Source organism: Argentina anserina, chromosome 7 (assembly GCF_933775445.1).
Source record: "Argentina anserina chromosome 7, drPotAnse1.1, whole genome shotgun sequence".
In the NCBI taxonomy this organism is placed as follows: domain Eukaryota; kingdom Viridiplantae; phylum Streptophyta; class Magnoliopsida; order Rosales; family Rosaceae; genus Argentina; species Argentina anserina.
Genome location: NC_065878.1, coordinates 10,796,241 through 10,817,867, shown reverse-complemented (window position 1 = coordinate 10,817,867; position 21,627 = coordinate 10,796,241). Strand labels below are relative to the sequence as shown.

The following is a 21,627-nucleotide window of genomic DNA, read 5'->3' as shown; positions in this document are numbered from 1 at the left end:
AACTTTGTATTATCCTTATATACCCTTACATATATCTTTCTTCTGTTTTCGTCAACATACAAGTACCATGTACTATCAGGATTTTATCAAGATTAAATGAGTTTCACTATTTCATTTACTTCGATCATGATGTTACTTTTATATGACAAGCCAGATTGAATTGCTCCTACGTATGATCTCATGATGCTTCAATGCTGCAAATAGAGGAACTGTGCAACCCTTGAAAGAAAGTGTCCAAACTTATTGATATTGTATTACACTAATAAAAATTCTTACCTTACATAAATTTAAATAACACAAGTATACAAGGCAATGATAATTAAAATGCAAGATAGTACGACTGATCACTCATCTTCTGCACCTTCTCATCCTTCTCACAAGCTTGGTCAGCATTCCAACAGTCTCGATGAACTGCTCGTCCCACCTTGCGATTGCAACATCTGCTAGAACTACTCCCACCACCAACCCACTCCCTAAACCTGCCAATGCAAATTTCCAGTCCACTTCAATTTCAAAGCCCTCAGGATCTGATATTGAAGGTGGAAGCTGAATCCCCTCAGGATTTTCACATTTCTTTGGCAATGGATCTCCACATAATCCGGAATTTCCCTCGTTCGTATGAAGTGATGTCAAATGTTGAGAATTGATTTCCACCAGGTATATGACCAGTGAGATTATTGCGGGTGACATTGAACTTTTCCAAGAACGAAAGCTGTGAGAATTGCTGAGGAATCTGTCCTGAGAGTTGGTTCTGCGAAAGATCCAATGATTCAAGTAGTGTCAAATTGCCAAACGATAATGGGATGCGGCCTGTGAAAGAGTTATTGGAAATATTCAGCAAGCGAAGCTCTTTGAGTTTCCCAATGAATTCAGGAATGTTCCCTTCAAATCTGTTGCTCGAGATATGGATGGCTACGAAATCCTCTTGAATCAATGGATAGTGCATCTCACTGCCCTTGTTTGTTATTGTGATAGAACACAATAAGTAATAGCTATAACTATCATAATAACTCCTCTTACGTGTGAGAGAGATACCACTTCTGGCATATTCAAAGAATATGTATTCAGCTGGAAACTTGCCTCTAAATCTATTGTAAGACATATCAAGAATCTGCAACTGGGGAAACTGAATATTCTTCTTTGTCGGCTCAATCGCACCATAGAACCCATTATGACTCATTGCCAATATTTTCAACTTCTGAAGACTTCCCAACCAGAAGGGGAAAACATCAACGAATTGGTTGTTTGACAGAACAAGAAACTCGAGTGTTGCACAATTCGCCAGAGACCTTGGTAATTGCCCCTCCAAGTGGTTATGACTAACATCAAACATGCTCAGACTGCTGCCTCTGTTCGTGAATGTTTCCGGAAGAATGCCATGAAATGAGTTGTTTCCAAGATTTAGATGTTCCAGAGCATCACTAAAGTTTCCGAAACAATGAGGTAACATGCCACTGAACTTGTTGCTTGACAAGTCGAGATAACGAAGATGACTCTGATTGCAAATCCCTAGTGAAACTTGTCCAGTCAATTTGTTGTTTCTGAGAATTAGATATTGAATACTCGAATTCCCTAGGCATTGCGAAAGAAGACCGGCAATTATTATTCGACAAATTAAGGTTGAACAAAGAACTCATATTGCAAAATAGTGATGAAACTTTTCCAGTCGAATAGTTGTTTTGAAGATTTAGAGAATCAAAATCATGATTCAAATTCCCAAAAGCACACCTGTCAACGTATTATTCGACAAATCAAGGTTGTGCAAAGAACTCATATTGCAAAATAGTGATGAAATTTCCCCAACTAATTTGTTATCTATAATGCTATAATCATGGATGGTCATATGAGGTATCTGTAACGGCCTGTGTAGATTGTTGGATAAAAGATCTAAAGATCTAAACCCTAAATTAAATAGATAAAATAATTTATGGTTATGAAAATATGATTATATAATATTTTATTCACTTGTAATAAATGTAGAAATATGCAAAATGGAGAAACTATTGGAATTTGAGCATAAATTTTTTAGAAATTTTGGCATTTACTTCTCCATTTTAGAGAAATTTTACCAAAAATGTTAGAGATCCTCTAACGATTGCTTGTTAACCCAAGGAAGCACTGTTGGAGGTTGGTCAAAGCCATAAAGGAAGTTATGAGAAACTAATATCTAGGGTTTCAAGAGTTTGCCACTACAAAAAAGTTGAGTAAAGGCCACAAATCTTTTATGGGCAATTTGTGGTCTTTGGTGGGGTGGTATTGCTTAAAATCCCACGAAACTCAAATAAATGTGGCATTTTAATTGCCACAAATTGCTCACAAAGCCAAATGATGCGGGAAGCGTGGACACGATAGTTGGGGGCTCCGTTAAGCGTCGAGAGCCATGTGGGATAATCTACAATTCACTAGTAAATTACAGCAAAGTTGTAAGAAATATAGAAAAACTTCTCTAGTAATAGGGTTTTTATTGATATGAAAACCTAATCAAAATAAAAAACCTAATTGCATACAAAATCCTAAGAATCCAAATTAAAAATGATCCAAATAACTCTAGATAGAAGAATCCTAAAATCAAAATAATACTATTCTAGATCAAATCAAAACTCAAATCTAATAATTAAGACAATATATTCTGACATCAAATATGGTCATAGATGTCTTTGCTCAACTTTTTTGTAGTGTGCGTGCTCATGTTCCACATCCACTTTGGCACTCGGCCTTGCCATTTGTTTCTAGAAAGATCCAACCAGACCAGTGTATATGTTGCACCCTATCAATAGTTCGTGGAAACTCAATCTTGGGCACTGAAGTATTTGGATTATTCGGTGATGTAGATATTGTGAGCACTAGGGCTGTAAACGGTTCCAAAACAGCCAAAAATAGGTGGAACCGTAAACCGAACCGTGTTATTTAAACGGTTCGATTCTTGTATTTCTCAGAATAGGAACCGAACGGTTCGGTTCCTAACGGTTCCATGGCGGTTCCGGTTCCAAAACGGTTCCTAACGGTTCCAAAAAAATTGTCTTAAATTCAAAAATGATGTTAGTTTGAGCATATCATACTTATATTTGGTGACAAGAAATGAGTGAAGATTGATAATTCGAGACAAGATAATTCCAAACCAGGGGATAGTCTCCGTCCTCCACCAAATGGAGTATGACTAGTACTTTAGTTTAAAGCAATTCCTCCACCAAAACGGTTCCAAACGGTTCCTATAATTTTTTTTTCTAGGAACCGAACCGAACCGAATTGTTTTAAAAACGGTTCGGTTCTACTGTATAACTTTAATTTTTTTCTAGGAACCGAACCGAACTGCTGTTAAACGGTTCGGTTCCAACGGTTCCTTCAGGAACCGGAACCGATTAACAGCCCTAGTGAGCACTGCCAGTGTATTACATGATAGTTTAAAAAGGTGGGTTTTTATAGATTAAAAAACCTGTCGAACTCTACTGTCCCGCTAAAATTATTATACTCTAGATCAAGAAATTGAAGATTCATGAGACTGAATAAGGACGGAGGAATTGGACCGTTTAACTTATTATCACTAAACCAAAGACGTGTTAGTCGAGTAGGGTTTCCGAAGGAAGTGGGGATAGGCCTGATAAGTTATTTGCATACAACGACAGAGTTGTTAAGCCTTGATCGATTTCTAGTGAAGCAGGGATTTGTCCATGAAATTCATTATATGAAAGGTCCAAATAGATGAGATGTCTTAAGATTACCGAAAAGAGATGGTAATGTGCCCAATATTGAAGGTACATATATTGGCCTCCATATAGTTGATGAAGATCCAAAGGTGTGGAGGACAAGTCATGAAGATTTGATATGCAAAAGGAGAATTGAAGTTGTTTCCTAATTGGACTAGGAAAAGATTATGGTTTGTTTTTCCTACCAAATAAGTCTCCACCGATTTGATTATGGGTAGATTGATATATATTTGGGAATATATATTTAGTTAAATGGTGTTTGGGAATTGTTATAGAAAAGGATTCAAAATAAAAGGTGTATTCCATATTCATATGGATTTTTTCCTTTTCTATGTGAGATGTATTAGGAAGGGAAGTTAGGTTTAATTCCTAGGGTTAGGGAATATATGTGGCTGCTATATATATGATGTATATAGGCAGTAGGTTGAGTGGCCTCTAGGAGATACACGAACAAGAAAAAAAGACAGGAGAAAGAAGGTGAAACCAAAGAGAAGAAAATTCACAAAAATGGAAGCTTAGTGCTAGGAGATCTTTGTGACTCCATTGAAGACCTTAGTGGCAACATCAACGTTCTTAGTGAGGTTGATCATCCGTGTGTCTACAACGATCTTAGTGAGGTTGTATCGACATTTGAAGCAACGATCTTAGTGAGGTTGTTTCATGCTTGATTGTGACTATCAAGTAAGAAGTATTTTTACTTTTGAGAATAATATTATTATTGATTAAGGTGTAATCATTGTAATATGAATTGTTCAATAGAAAAGTAAAATTCTTCTATATATTCCGCTGCTATTACTCGTTGTTGTTCTATCTTGTATTTTCAATTGGTACCAGAGCAGGTCACTAGATGTACTTAGTGAGATCTGTGGGATTAAAGATGGAATGTCAAGGATTGAATCAACCACCCATGCTCTACAGTATGGATTTCGCTCAATGGAAGCTTCAAATGAGATCCTTTATATATGGTATTGATTTTCATGCATGGAGAAGCGTTGAACGTGGATGGAAACCTCCAATGAAAGATGTTAATTCAAAAGGTACTGAGGGGACATCCACTGGTGAATTAAAAGATGAAGACGAGTGGACTGAAAAAGAGATTAAGGCTAGTGAAGGAAATCACAAGGCTCTTAATGCTCTATATGCGTCAATGAGCAGAGAAGAAAGGAAAAGAGTTCAGAATTGCGTTACAGCCAAACAGGTTTGGGATAAACTTTGTGTTTTAAATGAAGGTAATGATATTGTAAAAGAACAAAGATTACAACAATATTATTCTGAAATCGATGCCTTAAAAATGAGAGATGATGAAACTATTGATGATTTTTATAGTCGTTTTACTGATCTCTCTAGTTTATGTGAAAGCCTTGGAAGACCGTTACAAGAATCTGATATTGTAAGAAAAATATTACGGTCTCTTCCAAAGTCTTACAGGATGAAAAAGACAACGATTCAGGAACAATATAATCTCAACACATATTCTGTGGACTTGTTGATTGGAAACCTGAAGGCTTGGGAGATGGAGCTTGAAGAGGATGAAAGACCGAAAGGTATGAATTCTAAAAATATTGCTTTAAGTGTTACAAAAAATCCTAAATCAAGCTCTGAGGAAGCTGAAAATAATGAACAGTTGATTTTGGAATTTGAAAAATTTTTGAGTCAGAGAAAGTCAAATTCAAATGAACAAAATAATCAGAATTCTAGGAGGAATTTTAATGGAAATAATAGGCGTTTTGAGAAACGTAAAGATAATTACTCACAAAAGAAGTATGAGTATGGAAGTAGTAGTAATAATAATAAGAAGTGTTATACTTGTGGTGGCATTGGCCACGTTGCTACTAACTGTGGAAATAAGAAATTTGATTCAGGTAATAAGGCTTACAAGTCCTCTTGGAGTGATGATGATGATAGTTCCCCAAAAAGGGACAAAATTTTTGCTCTTGTGTCTTCTTTCTCTTTAGATTATGCAGGTTCAAAAACTGAGGATGAAGAGGATCAAGAAGAAGATGAAGAAAACAGCTATGAGGATAATGAGATGTTTGAATATCAAGCAAAAGTTATCAAGGCTGCTGAGAAAATATCAGAAAAGAATATTCTATTAAAGCAACAAGTGGAGAAGCTGGAAGGTGAAAAAATGGAATGGGAAGTAGAGAAACTGAACCTGAGAAAGAAAAGTGACAATGGTGATCATGTGTTTGAAAGAAAACGGCTTCTAGCAAAAATTCAAATGCTCCAGGATGAGGTAATCGAAAAAGACAATCTAATTGATTTATTAAACTCTAAACTTAGCAAGTTGCAGATTTTGCTTGATGGAACAGATAACAAGGTTGGAAAATTTCAAAATAGTTCGAAATCGTTATCTGACATTTTGAGTTCAGGGAAGAGCTACAATGATAGAACCGGACTTGGATATACTGGTAAGTCTAGCTCAAATAGAAATTTTAATTTCTCTACTAACTTTGTTCGTGAACAAACAGGCTCAAAGGCAAGTGACACATATATTGGAGAACATGAAAAAACTGAGAATATTCAGACTTCTTTCAATTCAAAAGTGATCAAGTCGAATGACATATATGAGAAAGATATTAAAGATATTCGAAGTAAGTTGGAACAACATGGTCAGGTTTTACGTGATATTTCTCACTTTGTTGGTTTATCTAAATATTATAAAGAAACTAAGCAGGATGTGAAAAAGACTCAAAGATATCCAGGTAAGAAAGTCTGGAGGAAAAAAGAAGACCAAAGTCACATAAAAGCTTATTGTAATCTATGTTGTATTGATATAGATTATGAATCTGATGATAAAGAAACTAGAACTGTAATTGACTCTATAAATGTAACTGCTGATCATTATGTGGATTTGTCTGAATTATCTGATGATGGGTTACCAAGAACTAATAATACAAATGTGCAGTCACATGGAGGATCAAGAGAAGTTGATAAAAGTTTACAACCTGCAACAAAATTTTGTACAGTTTTTAAACAGGTTCAAAAAGATAATTCAACTAGAGATGTCATTGGAGAAGGCGTTCGGACCAAAGGAAGGACAATGGAAATTGCGTCACACAAAGGAGAAAACACAGAAAGCTCCGACACTGAAAATGTGGAAATTAACAAAGCTCTAGTAAGTTTTATTAAAGAGAAAGTTAAAGGAACTAATGTTGAAATTATAGGTTATTCTGATGCTGATTGGAGAGGTAATCTGCAAGGTCAGAAAAGTACTAGTGGTGGTTATTTCTTCGTTGGTAAGAATTTAGTTGCATGGCATAATTAGAAACAAATTTACACTCATTGTCTATAGCAGAAGCTGAATATGTTGATGCATGTAGTTATTGTACACAAATATTTTGGATGAAAAATATGATAAGGATTATGGTATTCCGCAAGAAAAACGTGTTATATTATGTGATAATACAAGTGCTATTAGTATTTCCAAGAATCTTGTTCAACATACTTGAACTAACCATATTGATATATGTTATCATTTCATTTGTGAACTTGTTGATAAGAATGTTCTATCATTAGAATTTGTTTCTACAAATTATCAATAGGCAGACTTGTTTACCAAACCATTGGATACAGAATGTTTTTTGACCTTACGTAATGTCATTGACATTTGCTCTCAATATTGACAAATAACATATTTGGTGGGTACATATGTCAAGGTAACCTTTCTTTGTCCTTGATCTTATCTTACTATAGATGAGTTACTGCATTTTACCTGTTAGTTCTTTAGGGCTCTTGACATTGTTACTTTGGATCTCTCATCCAGTGTTCTCTGATATTATTTATGATCATTAGCCTTTATGTTTGATTCTCACGTACACATACTTCATAGTGGTGGACATATCTGAGTTGAGTCACCTAATCAGGAGCCGGTGTAGTTGAATACATGTTATAGATTATGACTGCATGAAAAAAAAATGTGTAAGGAATTTGTGCATGCAGTCTTAGGCCAGGCTAGTTCTACATCTCAAGGAGTTGACTAACTACTCGACTCCTAGAGGAATGGACTGGTTTGGTCTCCCCGGAGGATATGATACTCTTAGGCCAGGCTAGCTCTCCTCTCCAGGGATTGACTAACTACTCGATACCTGTTGGAATGGGCTGGCTTGGTCTCCACGGTGGCAAAAAAAAAATGTCTCAGTAATGTACTGAGCTTATATTATCAAAATAAGAAAAATATGAATTATGTTGTTATAAGGTGATTATATGGAGAGATAGGGGGGAGTGTCGTTTAAGTTGGCTTGCGCATTTAATCACTCCTCTATTTCATTCCCATTATGAAGTATATTCAAATGCACATCACTTACTATTGGCTAATGATCATGGATATTACTCGATGATGCTTGTTTGTGTGGTTGATAAAGTGTATTTTCTTGCTCAACAAGAATGTTCAGGTCATTGTATTAACTCTTACTATGGTTGTATGATATGCTTGGACATGTTTGTGTTACTGTGTCATTGTGGTCTCTGTCCTGCCCCTACAAGTAGTGTTGAGAGCTAAGTGCATGTAAGGTCCTAAAGTGGTTTCTATCCTTAGAGTTGTCTGCTTATTGGTATTGTGTAGTTTCAAATTCTTCATGTGCAAAAATTCTTGATCTATTCGAGTGTAGTAATAGGTGTTGGGTTCTAGCTTATCCTTGTTTTGCATACACAGGTCTATTTGAAAAATCATGTATTGTGTGCCATACTTTTTGCGTGAGTATTAATTGGCTGCATGCATGAGTTTGTGGTAATTATGATTATCATTATATATTTTCTCTAGATTATTTGTAGCCGTGCAGTAGTTTATATGAGTTTTGCATGCAGTGCTATTTGTTAGAAGGATTCTCCGGGAAATATTCTCATCATATTCATCATGTGCATACTTATCTATATGGAAGGATATCATCCCATATGTCATGTTTATTTCGAGATAACCATATGGTGCACCTTATTTCCTTTCGGTAATATATATATATATATATATATATATATATATATATTCATTCATTGCACAGTTCCTTACAGCTTGAGATCTTCATGTTTTCTTCCCTTATGCGTTACATTTCCTACCCCTTTTTGGACTCTCTTGCATGTATATCTTCTAGTTAAGGAAATAAAACCTGAAGCTTATATTGCTATCTCTCTTGTTCTCCTTATAGTGTGTTAAGTGTGCAGTCTTTTATCATGAGTGGAGCAAGGAGCACTCGTCATGAGATAGAAGAGGATGATGTTCAGATTACTTTCTCCTCCTTTGGCTTCATCAACTTAGGGGGAGAATCAAGTCCCTACGACATTAGTGTTTATGTTTGAGGTTTGTTTATCGAAAAAAAATTGTACTTACATTGTTCATGGTAGTTTTGTAGGTACTTGATGGTGAAAGTTGCATGGAAGGCCAAAGGGGGAGATTGAAGGTACATATATTGGCCTCCATATAGTTGATGAAGATCCAAAGGTGTGGAGGACAAGTCATGAAGATTTGATATGCAAAAGGAGAATTGAAGTTGTTTCCTAATTGGACTAGGAAAAGATTATGGTTTGTTTTTCCTACCAAATAAGTCTCCACCGATTTGATTATGGGTAGATTGATATATATTTGGGAATATATATTTAGTTAAATGATTTGATTATGGGTAGATTGATATATATTTGGGAATATATATTTAGTTAAATGGTGTTTGGGAATTGTTATAGAAAAGGATTCAAAATAAAAGGTGTATTCCATATTCATATGGATTTTTTCCTTTTCTATGTGAGATGTATTAGGAAGGGAAGTTAGGTTTAATTCCTAGGGTTAGGGAATATATGTGGCTGCTATATATATGATGTATATAGGCAGTAGGTTGAGTGGCCTCTAGGAGATACACGAACAAGAAAAAAAGACAGGAGAAAGAAGGTGAAACCAAAGAGAAGAAAATTCACAAAAATGGAAGCTTAGTGCTAGGAGATCTTTGTGACTCCATTGAAGACCTTAGTGGCAACATCAACGTTCTTAGTGAGGTTGATCATCCGTGTGTCTACAACGATCTTAGTGAGGTTGTATCGACATTTGAAGCAACGATCTTAGTGAGGTTGTTTCATGCTTGATTGTGACTATCAAGTAAGAAGTATTTTTACTTTTAAGAATAATATTATTATTGATTAAGGTGTAATCATTGTAATATGAATTATTCAATAGAAAAGTAAAATTCTTCTATATATTCCGCTGTTATTACTCGTTGTTGTTCTATCTTGTATTTTCAAATATGCTGCAATTACAAACGCGGAGGGATGTCAAATGTGACAAATTTGCAGAAGTGTCAGGCACTATGGAAGATATATTAATGTCAGAAAGACAGAGTTTCTAGGGCAGTTAAATTTTGAGATAGGCTTCTTAACGTTTCTCCATTGGCAAACATATCTTCATTGAAAGATAGATCGAGATGAGATAACTAGGACAGTTGTGAAACTTCAGACAACACATGACAAGAAAAGCGTAAGTGAAGAAAACGATATACCTGAGCTTTGGCAAGTTTCTAATAGTAGTAGGAATATGACAGGAATTGAATTGATTGTCAGCGAGGTTGAGCCGCTCAAGATGAATAAGGCAGAAGAGGGAGCTGCCGGAGTTGATAGAGCCATGGAGACAACTGCTTCTAAGATCAACGCCGATCACTAGACCAGTCTCGTAATCACACTCGATCACGTCCCATGAGCAACAATTGTTGTTTGATTTCGGTTGGCATAGGCTTATGTCTGGCCATAATCAGCACAACTAAGTCCAAGTGGAGCTCAAACCCCCAACACCGGCGTGGAGACAACCACGCCAGCTGGGCCGTAGTAAGGTCCAATCCGACTACGGACGCGACCTCACGCGCGCACCGAAGACGGCTCCAGAAAATACCTTTAAATTGAGCAAGTCCCACTTCAGGAAATGAATAATTGACTCATCTCTACTAAGCTATTAAAGGTCAAACCCTTTACCATTTCAAGTAAGCAAACTAGACTACTCATTGTTATTCTGTTAAATTACCATTCACATGACTTAAACATCATAGAGTTGAAGACCACGCCGCTGTGGTCTTTACTCTAACGAGCTGTGTTATTTGTGACAGGAAGAAGAGCAAAGAGCACAGCCCAATATAGATTAGCGTAGTGGAGTGAACTACACCGCCGTAGTATACTGCATTAAAAATTTCCATGAAAAAAACTTTGGATAAGCACTTACAAAAAATGATTAAGCATTTTTGTCACGACAAGATGTAATAACGTAAAGAGTTGGCCACGACAAGATGGAATAACGTTCTTTTTTGAAATTAGGGGTGGATTGGTAGGTATACCAACCTCATTTTTCCAATACCATGTACCAACCAACATATAATTTGTATGAAAAATCCACCATTTAAACTAACCAATAACGTTGGTATACCAACTAATTGGTACGGTTGGTACTCGGTTAGTACGGTTAGTAATGGGCTTCTACCAATATGTTTATGGCCCAAAAAGTTTAAGGCCTAATCCAAATAAGTAATAGCAAATAACAACATAAATACAAAGTTTTATACAACTTCAACTAAATTACCAAGTACAAAGTTATAAATTAAACATGTCAAAGTCCAAAAATTATAAATTTAACAAAAATCTACGGTTGAGATTTATTTTTCACTAAATCTACGGCTGAAATATTTATGGATATATATAGTTTTTAAGAATATATATATTATTTTGCATGAGTTGTTGTAATTGTAATGATAGTCTAGTGGTAGTTGGCTTCAACTTGCATGAAAGAAGACCAAATTCGACTCACCATAGATGCATATATTAGGGTTTTTTTTCATAAAACTTATATTTCAGTTGGTACGGCATACCATGATACAGAAAAATATGTACCACCTACCAACCATCTTTTAAATTATGGGCTTCTTATAAAAAGTCACTTTTGACACTTGAAATTAGAAAAAAAAGTCAAGTAAGATTTAAAAATTAGAAGAAAAAAATCAGTTTCTTAAATTACTTATAGTGTTGCCCCTATTTTTCGCCAAAATTACAAACAATGCCACTGCCATTTTTGTTCACAGAAGTCGTAACACCACCTTCGTCTCCGACCTGCAGCCTTTGACTAAATCGAGATTGGGGTTGACCTCGTCGGCGTCATTGATGGCAAGGTCGATTCTAGGGTGCTCGTCGAGGATAGAGAGAGAGAGATCCTGAGGTTGCAGGCTTGGTCCTAGGTTTGCTTTGAGGCCAGGACACCGACGATGTCGGCGGTGCCGATGACAAGGACCATGTCTGACTTGATGTACTGGACTTGGGTGAAGATTTGGAGGCGGTGGCCACGACAAGAAGGTTGGTGTTATTGCAGATGCGGCTAGCCGGAAAAAGAAACCCACATATGGGTTTAAGGGAGAAGATGATTAAGGGGTGCCCATAGCAGTTCCTAGGTGCCCACATTAGTTTCTTCTTCTTCTTCTTCTTCTCGTCCTCCTCCTCCTCACAACAGTTATATAAAACAATGTGACAACGGGTGTGACAGGTAGTGTGACAGGTAGTGTGACAGGTAGTGTGACAGCGGGTGTGACAGGTCGTGTGACATGTAGTATGACAGTAGGTGTGACATCAGCTGTGATAGGTAGTGTGACAGCGGGTGTGACAACAGCTGTGACAGCATCTGTGACAAGATCTGCGACAACATCTATGATATGTAATGTGACAGCGGGTGTGACAGCATCTGTGACAGGATCTGTGACAGCATTTGTGATAGGTAGTGTGACAGCGGGTGTGACAGCATCTGTGACAGGATTTGTGATAGGTAGTGTGACGGCATATGTGATCGGATCTGTGACAGATAGTGTGATAGCGGGTGTGATTGGTAGTGTGACGACATGTGTGATAGTGGGTGTGATAGGTAGTGTGACAGTGAGTGTGAGAGCAGTTGTGACAGGGGTTGTGATAGGGGAATGTGTGTGACAGTGATTGTGACAGGGGAATGTGTGTGACAGTTATTGTGACAGGGGAATGTGTATGACAGTGATTGTAACAGGAGTTGAGACAGGAAGTGTGACAGTTAAGAGATAGTGTGACAGTGTCTGTGACAGTAGTTGTGATAGGAGATGTGACATGCCTAGAGGAAATGTGGAAATATGCGAAATTTTGTTAAAATTCAAATGAAATTTGTATAAGTATGCTCAGAATGAAGAGAATAGCTAGAATTAGGGAACCTTGAGCTTCGGTTTTCGCCGGAATTGCTTGGAGCACCTTCATCGATGGCGGCAACCCTTTGTGATGGTTGTTGCGCCTTGTACGGTTGGTTGATTTGGAGTGCGTAGTATATCAAATGAAAGAGGGGAGCGAGATCTTTCTAACAGTACCAATCGCGTCAAAATCTATTGCCGGACAGGAAAGTTATGGCTGAAATTAGAAAAAAAAAAAGAGTGAAAGAAGGGCAAAACAGTCCAGAAAATATTTTTAAATTGATTTGTTTCTAATTTTGTTGACCTTTTTCTAATTTCCACTTAAATGTGATGATTTTTTATAATTAATTCATAAGTAGTGATTTTTTTCTAATATAAGTTAGGAGATGATATCTTTTTATAATTTGTCCTTGAATTATAATACGATATACTGTAACGTGTACCATGTACCAATCTAGTGATATACTAATATATTTAATACGGTTAATATATGAATTAATTGAAATGAAATTATGTCTCATATAGATGGACATAATCAGCGAGGCTATATAGATATAATAGCCCCATAATTTATCCTTGATTGGTGAAATCAAGATAAAACGGAAGATGGTATTTATAGACTATGCAACCAAGATAAATTATGTAATCATGTGGTACGAAATAGCCTCTGGTATTTTTTTTTTGTAGTGTAAGTTGACTACGATTCTTTAGTCAAGCCATAAATCGCAAGATTCCTCAGTATGAGTTAAGTTGGAAGTCTACGTCCTCCGACAGTCCGACTTATGAAATGGGGTACACGAACCTAGTTATAATATGAACGCATTTCCATAGTAAGAGAACCATGTCTGCACTCGGGTATTCCAGACCAATCGGCGATTTAAAACACTGGCTTTCAAGAAGACTAAGTAATCAAGATCAGTGGTTGGAGCTAAATCAAGCAATCAAGATTCACAAGACTTACCAAAGAACTAATGTGGTTTGAGTTAGTCCACGACTCTTTACGTTTGAGGTTAAGAAAAAGGAAAACACATTGATTATGATTTATATGATGGAATCTAGAACAAATTGCAACCTCTAATTCTCTTATCTTCTTGCAACTTAATTTTAGAGAGCCTCCGTCAGACTATCACTATATGCTTACATCTTTTGATTTTTCCACATTGTGCAATTATTTTTCTTTGATAGTCTAGGAAAGAATTATCTCTTAAGTAGTGGTTGAGTTCTTTTCTATGCAAATGAGGAGTTATCACTTTTCAACTCAAGGACGAGTAGTTGTTCAGTAATATTCAAAAACATTATGTTCATTATTTGTTGTCCCCAATTCTGTTGGTCAATGCAACTACAGTAGTTCATGTCTTTTAGTTTTCATAATCGGTTTTTTTAATTGCAATTATTGTTACCGATTTCATATTTCCTACTATTTTCAAGCCATACACGTTGATAACATTTTGGGTGACGTGAAACCCGTGTAATCATTTAGCTTCACACATAGATGTGAGTAATGATGTGATAAAGTAATACGAGGTTTACATCTAAAACCAATTAGTAATAAATAGAGTTGCCCAAACCCTTATATACTCATATGAGTCTCAATTCCAAATTGGGATGTATATTCTAAACAACTCGGGCACACGGCCTATTAACTGGTTGTTTGTAAGATCAAGAAGGCTGAGTTTGAGGGATGACAAAGTAGCAGGAACTTCACTAGAAATCTGGTTCCTAGATAAGTTCATGTTGAAGAAATTAAGGTTATGGTTTAGTTTGGTTCAGTTGGCTTAGTTCGGATGTGAATGTAGCCGTTGGGTTTTAGCTGTTGGATGTGATGGTTTCATCCAATCAGCTTTCTGATTTTTATAATGCAAGCCACCATACTGCCTCTACCTTAGTTAGAGGTGGCAAATGGGCTGAAAAGCTTGAGCCCGGCACGGGCCTGTTAAAAATCGGCACGGCACGGCCCGCGTCCGTTAGCGGTTCGGTCCGTCCCGAGCTTGTTAGCGTAATGGGCCGGGCCGGGTCAAGATATTTTAGCCCATGAGTCTGGTCTGGTCCGATCTCATTTTGAGCCCGGCACGGTCCAGATACGATAAATTCATGGGTCGGTCCGTTAAACACATAATTTTAAATTATTTATATAAAATTTAAACAATTATCATTATTAGACTTGAATATTAGAACTTTTCAATTAAAATGTTTTGATTATTTTATTATTTTAACTATAATATTTCACAAATATTATTAAAATAGTGAAGAAAACGTAATTGTTTTGATTATTTTATTATTTTAACTATAATATTTCACATAACGTTTTAAGAATAAAATTATATAATATGATGTAGTATTTTATTTATTTTACTATTTTAAATACCTATATAAGACAAATATTCTAATACATAATATTTTTTATTGTTATTGTGTCTTATATTGCTAATGGGCCGGACTGACCCGTTTCTTAACCTGGCCCGATATAGGTATAGGCCATTTGTCGAGCTTAATGTTTAAAAAAAATAGACCGGCCCGAACCCGATACGATAAATAAATGGGTCGGGCCGGCCCGTTGCCACCTCTACTCTGCCTTAATCTTGGCACTCCTGCGTGGTGCCTTTCTAGGTTTTAGCTGTTGTGTACTAGCTTGTACATTGTGTTATATATACACATACTCTCTCAATTGTAAATCATCAAGAATATTAATCAAAAGAGAAATTTATATCCGGTTCTTTTAGTTCTTGCTTACAATTTCTTCAGTTCAAGGAGTTTAAGTTAGGCAATGATCCAAGAATTGGTGGAATTTGGCCAGAAAGATTGTTATGGGAAAGGTTGATTTTAGAAAGCCTAACACATGAGCCTAATGAGTACGGTATAGCACCAGACAACTTATTTTGCTCTAAATGAAGACTGCCTAGTTTCTTCAAGTTCCCAATTGTTTCAGGGAGTTGACCCTCAAATTGGTTCACACTCAGCTGAATTTTAACTAATGAAGTAGCTTCAGACAAAGCAGCAGGCAATTCACCCGAAAATCGATTATTAGCTAATAGTAATAATGCTAGAGAATTTGCCTTACCAATATCTGAAGCCAGAGGACCTTCAAACTGATTCATAGAGAGATCAATGATAGCAACATTTGGCAAGCTCCAAATTCCAACAGGGACAGTACCAGAAAGCGAATTGTTATTCACACGTAACCGAACCAAAGACTTGCAATCTGCATAGGATTCAGGAATCCCACCTGTGAAATTGTTCTGCAGCAGAAGAAAACTAATCATTTTCTCATTCTTGCACATCCCAGGGGGTATTGGACCAGTCAAATAGTTCTCTGAAACATCAATGAACTCCATGCCAGACCAAGAACCAAGCTTCTGAGGAAGAGAGCCAGTGAGCTTGTTCATGTAAAGCGAGAGCTGAACAAGGTTCTTGAACTCTCCGAACTCCTCCGGAACTTTGCCCACTAATTGATTCTCGAACAGTTGCAGAGACACAAGCCCTGTAATGGACTTGAGCTCAGAGAGATCACCCTCAAGCTTATTACTCGAAGCATCAAAGTTCCTGAGGCTTGTGAGGTTGCCAAACCCAACTGGGATTTTCCCAATCAGAGAATTACCATAAAGCTCAAGTTGCCAGAGCTTGTTGAGATTTGTAATACCCTGAGGAATTGCGCCAACCAAATTGTTATCAGAAAGCTCCAGATTCTCAAGCAGAGTCAGGTTTCCAATACCCTCTGGGATTTCACCTGTGATGCTACAGTTTGAAAGGTAAAGCCAGTAAAGCTTGTCAAGCTTTGACAACTCCATTGTAATCGGACTCTCATCGAATCTGTTATCACCAAGGCTCAGAAAAGCCAACTCCGTCAGATTCTCCAGTGACTTCCATGGAAAAAGCCCAGAAACCTCACTTCCATTTAAACTCAACAGCCTCAGCTGACTCAAAGACCCCAAGTCAGGAACTTTTCCGGTGAAAGAATTCTTGGCCAAATCAAGTTCATGCAAATGAGTACACTTCCTCAAATCCTCTGTTAGGCTTCCATGTAGGAAATTTGAACCGAAAGAAAGCTTTTCTAGTTCAGGAAGCGAGCATATCGCGTCGAAAGGAAGAGAGCCAGATAGGTTTTGCTGAGAAAGATTGATTTCTGAGACCAGACCATTTGAGTTGCAGACAATCCCAGTGAAGTTGCATGTGGGAAGTTTTTGCTTCCAAGAACTGAACAGAGTCGGGTTTGAAGTTTCAAGTGAGGCTTTGAGCTTCAAGAGTTGGTCGAGCTCGTTTGATGTGGAGGGAGAGAATAAACAGGAGAGGATGAGAAGGAGAAGAAGAACCGGAGGGAGTTGTCGTTGCCGGAAGAACGACATGCCGTTCGGTGAAAGGTGTAGCTTCAGGAGTTAAGGTTGTGGCGCCAGTTCGTTTTTGGTTATGGTGAAGTTGGAAATCGTATTACAAAGCGGTGTTCACGTCAACCACGTGTGCATAATGCTGAGGAGAAAGGAAAAGAATTTTGGGATGCAAAGGTGGGAGGTGGGAAGCAATGGGACTCATACAGGGACTTATAAAGGGACTCATCGGATTCCATTAATTTAGTCTGATTTAGTCCAACTTGGTATCAATCATCTGGTAGCTAATGACAGAGACATATCTCATATTTGTTCATCATTATTATTATTATTATTGAAAAGTAGTTGAGAACTCATCATATTATTATCAAGATAGCTAAACATTGTTAGGGGAGGGGACTTATTGTCTATACCTCTATCAACATTACAACTATCTTCGAAGAGAGGGTTCCGATTAATAACACCTCATCAATACTTCTAAAATTAACAAGATGTGTCAATCTACTAGCGACACCATTTGATTCACGGTTGATATGGTTCTTACATACTTCCACATTTATTTACCTTGATGGTAAAAATAGAAATGGTTGTCCATAATTGAAGAGAAAATTAGATATAAGCCCAATATTAGAGACCCTCCATAATGACCAATTTTAAAAATAAAAATAATGTGAGTATATAAACTTATCAATAATTTAAGAGAAAATTAGATATAAGCCCAATATTATAGGCCCTCCTTTAAACTAAACTTGCACCTATAATTTTCTTTAATCTACACCCAATGTGATCTTTTGATTGACTATATTACCCTTTCTAACATCAGACAAAATGCTTTCTTGATTATAGTTGTCGACTATAATTGAAGTTTATTATCTTTCTTCTTATCATCCAGTTGAACTTAAAATATGAAGCTAAACTATCAATTTGTTTTAATTTTATCATAATTGATTATATCATTTAAAGTTGGGTGATTCTTGGCTTGCTCGAGTATATATATATAGTTTTGCATATACTGACTTATATATCAACCATAGGGGTCGTGAGTGATTGACTGTATGTTGTGGTACTGATAGTTCTCGTTCGGATCAAGTATTTTTCGACTTTGACCATAACCATAGCTTTGTGAAGATTGTGCATCAGATTGTGTCTATATGTTTTCACTTGATTACATCTCATTAGAGAATAAATATGGTGGATAAGGCATGTTGAATTTCTCCCATAAGGGTAAGGTCCATCATTGCTTCCTCCTAGACCAAAGATGTTAGATTCCCCTCACAACTAGTTCGGTTTTATTTTAATTTTAGGTGAATGTTGAGACATGGAATACAATATATAATAAAAAGAGCCATATATGACAATAAGTTGGTGTAGTAGAGTTGACTATAACTTTGTGTTTTCAAATTGATGGATCGGAGGTTCGATTCTTCTAACCAGTGATTTTTTATTTTATTTGAAATTGGTTTGACACGTGACGATATTATGAAAATATAGAGAAATTTCGAAAGTTTCCGGATATATCAGGAAATATCTAGAAATCTTGAAACTTTATATCGAGTTTGTATGTAATAGAAACTATCGAAGAATTATGAATATTTTAGTTTTTAAATGTAAGAACTAAAAAATAAGAGCACTCTCTTGTCTTTCGCTTCTTTTCTTTTTTTGGTCGGTGGAGCATCAATCAACTTGAATAATTGAACCCTTATCTCTCTGCATACTTTTTTTTTTAATTCAATCAACTTAAATTACCTTGGGTAATATCTCAAAGAGACCACTTTTTTCTTTCTTTCTAGAATGATCTCAAAGATACCCCTAGAACTGTTATTGATTAGATGCATCTATAGTACCAGTGAGCCAAGGAGGCCCTAGTTCAAAGCTCCTTGATTCTTGGATAGAAAATAATGAAGACCACTGAGTAAATGATATCGTTTTGAGAATAAGTGGGTCACCTCGTGGTCAAATTGGGTTGTGGGAATCACCTCGTGCCTAAATTGGGGTGAGAGAATCTCATTGCGGTCGAATTGGGCTACAATGAATTACCTTATATGAGGAGAATATTTTTCGGATACTCTATTCATTGAGTAACTTTTTCATTGTGATACGCTTAATCTTCTATATATGTAGACTTAACTGCATGTATTTCCTCCTGTAAGTATACATGTTATTCCTGGTGACAATAGCTTTTGTTCAATTCAGTAGTTTTTAATATGTTTGATCGTAGTTTTTATTTTTTTCAAAAATACTATAATACATATTAAAAAACTCATATTAACAATAGCTTTTATTCAGCTTTAGTAGTAACTTTTGCTATTTTTACTAGGTACTAGCCATGGTCTCACTCTCACTCTCAAAACTCCCCCCCCCCCCCACTGTTTTGTCACAAGTGTTAATAGAAATAACCGCAATTTAAAAGGAATAAAGTTTAGTTTACTCTCCTAAATTTTACACTCAAATTTAGTTCATCCCTTAAACTTTTATTTTAATCAGTTCGCCTCATATACTTTCAAATGACATCAACAAAAATCAAAATTCAAATTTTTATATGGATTATATCAATAATTATTGAAATTTTTTTTGGTCTTGCATATATGATTTGAAGTCTTCTTTTGATAAGTTTTCATTAGATTTTAACCAAGAAAATCTGGATTTTGTCATTCTTTGATGACATTTGAAAGTATATGGGGTTAACTGATTAAGATAAAAATTTAAAGGATAAGCTGATTTTGGGTGTAAAATTTAGGGTGATAAACTGAAATTAGTTCATTTAAAAACTAAAAAGTAAAATCTCAAAAACTCCTCTTTCGGCACGGCTCCGACACGATAAATAAAAAATATTTATATATATTTTTAGTACATAAAATAAATTAACAATAACTCTATAAAGTTATAAAATCCATCAATTGCATAACAATGTTTAAGAAATAACATCAAATAGTCAAAATGCAAGTGACAAAGTACATAGTTTAACATCATACTACAAAGTTCTCATTCCCTAGTTAAATTAAACTTCTCAAAAAGGCATCAATAACTTAGGAAATCATCACATCTAATTACTTCTACTTCAATAATCATTAATCAATAGTCAACATCAACAATCTGTAATAGCCAATACCATTTTAAATGGATACTTCTTCAACACACTGCCCAAAGATATGAAAGCATAAGGCCTGACACATAATTTGATGCAGAAAATCAATGTGGAGTTATGTCCTAAGTTCCTATCATATATATCAAGTAATCATATACTGCTATACCATGTTGCTTACACATTTCGGTTGCTATCATCCCTTAAGACACCAATACTATTGACATAAATCTTTTCAATGCAATGATTCAGTGTAGTTGTCCAGTAGTAGGGGTTCAAATACCAACATCAAAAATAATTGAACTACTACAAATTTTTAGTAATATCACTAATATGCAATGAACAGAACTTAGTCAACTTACAGAAGTAAAAGCTAAGGATCAACCACTACCTAACTACCCATTAAAAACCAGATCAACACCCATTTAACTATCAACCAGATCACCCATTCAACACCCATGCGGAGATCCTGATAAATATAACTTACAGAAGTAAAACAAATTGAATTACCTTATGAAGATCCTAATCTAGAGCCATCAGCAGAGGGAGAAACAGAACTTAGAGAAGGAGTCGCCGACTAGAAGAGGATTCGCTGACCAGAAGAGGAGTCGCCGAGTTGCGCTACCGAGACAGTCATGAAATATATTTGCCTCGTTATCACTTTCTAATTTCTATCCTTTGTCATCATCGACTGATTGAGATATCTAGGAGCTAGGGTAAGTGGTAGGTGTTGCGTCTAACTCTTAGGTGCCTGAGATTCAAAGGAGAGCTTGCGACTGAGGCATAAAACGGCAAGAAAGAAAAGTTCTTTTTGAAACAGAGATTTAGGTAATTACGTTTTTATGTTTTTTTTAATTGTCAAAATGATGATGTGGCGTATATAATGCTGATGTGGCATGTCGGTCAACGTATCGTAAAGTCAAGATTTTACCATACGCCAAGTGGCGTGTCCGATACGTAAAAAATGTGTATCGTGTAGTATCGGCGTGTCGAAACGTGTTGGACACGGCGACACGCCTCTCATTGCCGTATGCATGCAACATAGGATTTGGGTCTTCTCTAGTTAGACTCATTGCTTCGGATCTGCCAATGCTCTTATTCAGGATTGGCTGGGTTAAGTCTTGCCGGTGTTCAATTCTGAATCTGGTTTTCTATTCCGTAATTTTCCTAATCTTACTCTCATATTATAGTAACTCACTTGATCTTTTTATATGAATTATCTTATCTTTTATTATTTTCAGATGGTACAATGAAGGAAAAAAATAAAGGAAAAGTCAAGTAAAAGAGGAAAATAAAGAAAGAATGAGACACCTACAAAGGAGAAAAAGAATGAATTTATCAAACGAGATTGCACCCACCAATGACAAAAATAA

The 21,627-nt window shown here is 36.1% G+C and overlaps 1 protein-coding gene across 5 annotated transcripts; it reads right to left on the bottom strand.

The window, feature by feature from the left end:
* Positions 1 to 278: 278 nt before the first annotated feature.
* Positions 279 to 17,287, bottom strand: LOC126801877 (receptor-like protein kinase 7). Of its 5 annotated transcripts, none has more exons than XM_050529351.1 (2): positions 15,912 to 17,287; positions 279 to 1,572 (listed from the first exon to the last, which is right to left on the bottom strand). In XM_050529351.1, the coding sequence occupies exons 1-2, from the start codon at positions 17,191 to 17,193 to the stop codon at positions 566 to 568; spliced, it is 2,289 nt and encodes a 762-aa protein (XP_050385308.1). In that variant the 5' UTR covers positions 17,194 to 17,287; the 3' UTR covers positions 279 to 565. The 5 variants fall into 5 exon arrangements, with proteins under 5 accessions (XP_050385308.1, XP_050385312.1, XP_050385310.1 ...); XM_050529355.1 differs by lacking the exon at positions 279 to 1,572 and adding an exon at positions 1,669 to 1,728; XM_050529353.1 differs by lacking the exon at positions 279 to 1,572 and adding an exon at positions 6,660 to 6,793.
* Positions 17,288 to 21,627: the final 4,340 nt, after the last annotated feature.

What these genes read in the sequence shown, in the direction of transcription:
- LOC126801877 (XM_050529351.1), bottom strand. Translation starts at nt 17,193, where the DNA reads ATGTCGTTCTTCCGGCAACGACAACTCCCTCCGGTTCTTCTTCTCCTT. An exon ending in TCCTCTGGCTTCAGATATTG is followed by an intron (nt 1,573 to 15,911) that starts GTAAGGCAAATT and finishes CGCAATGCCTAG; the next exon opens with GGAATTCGAGTATTCAATAT.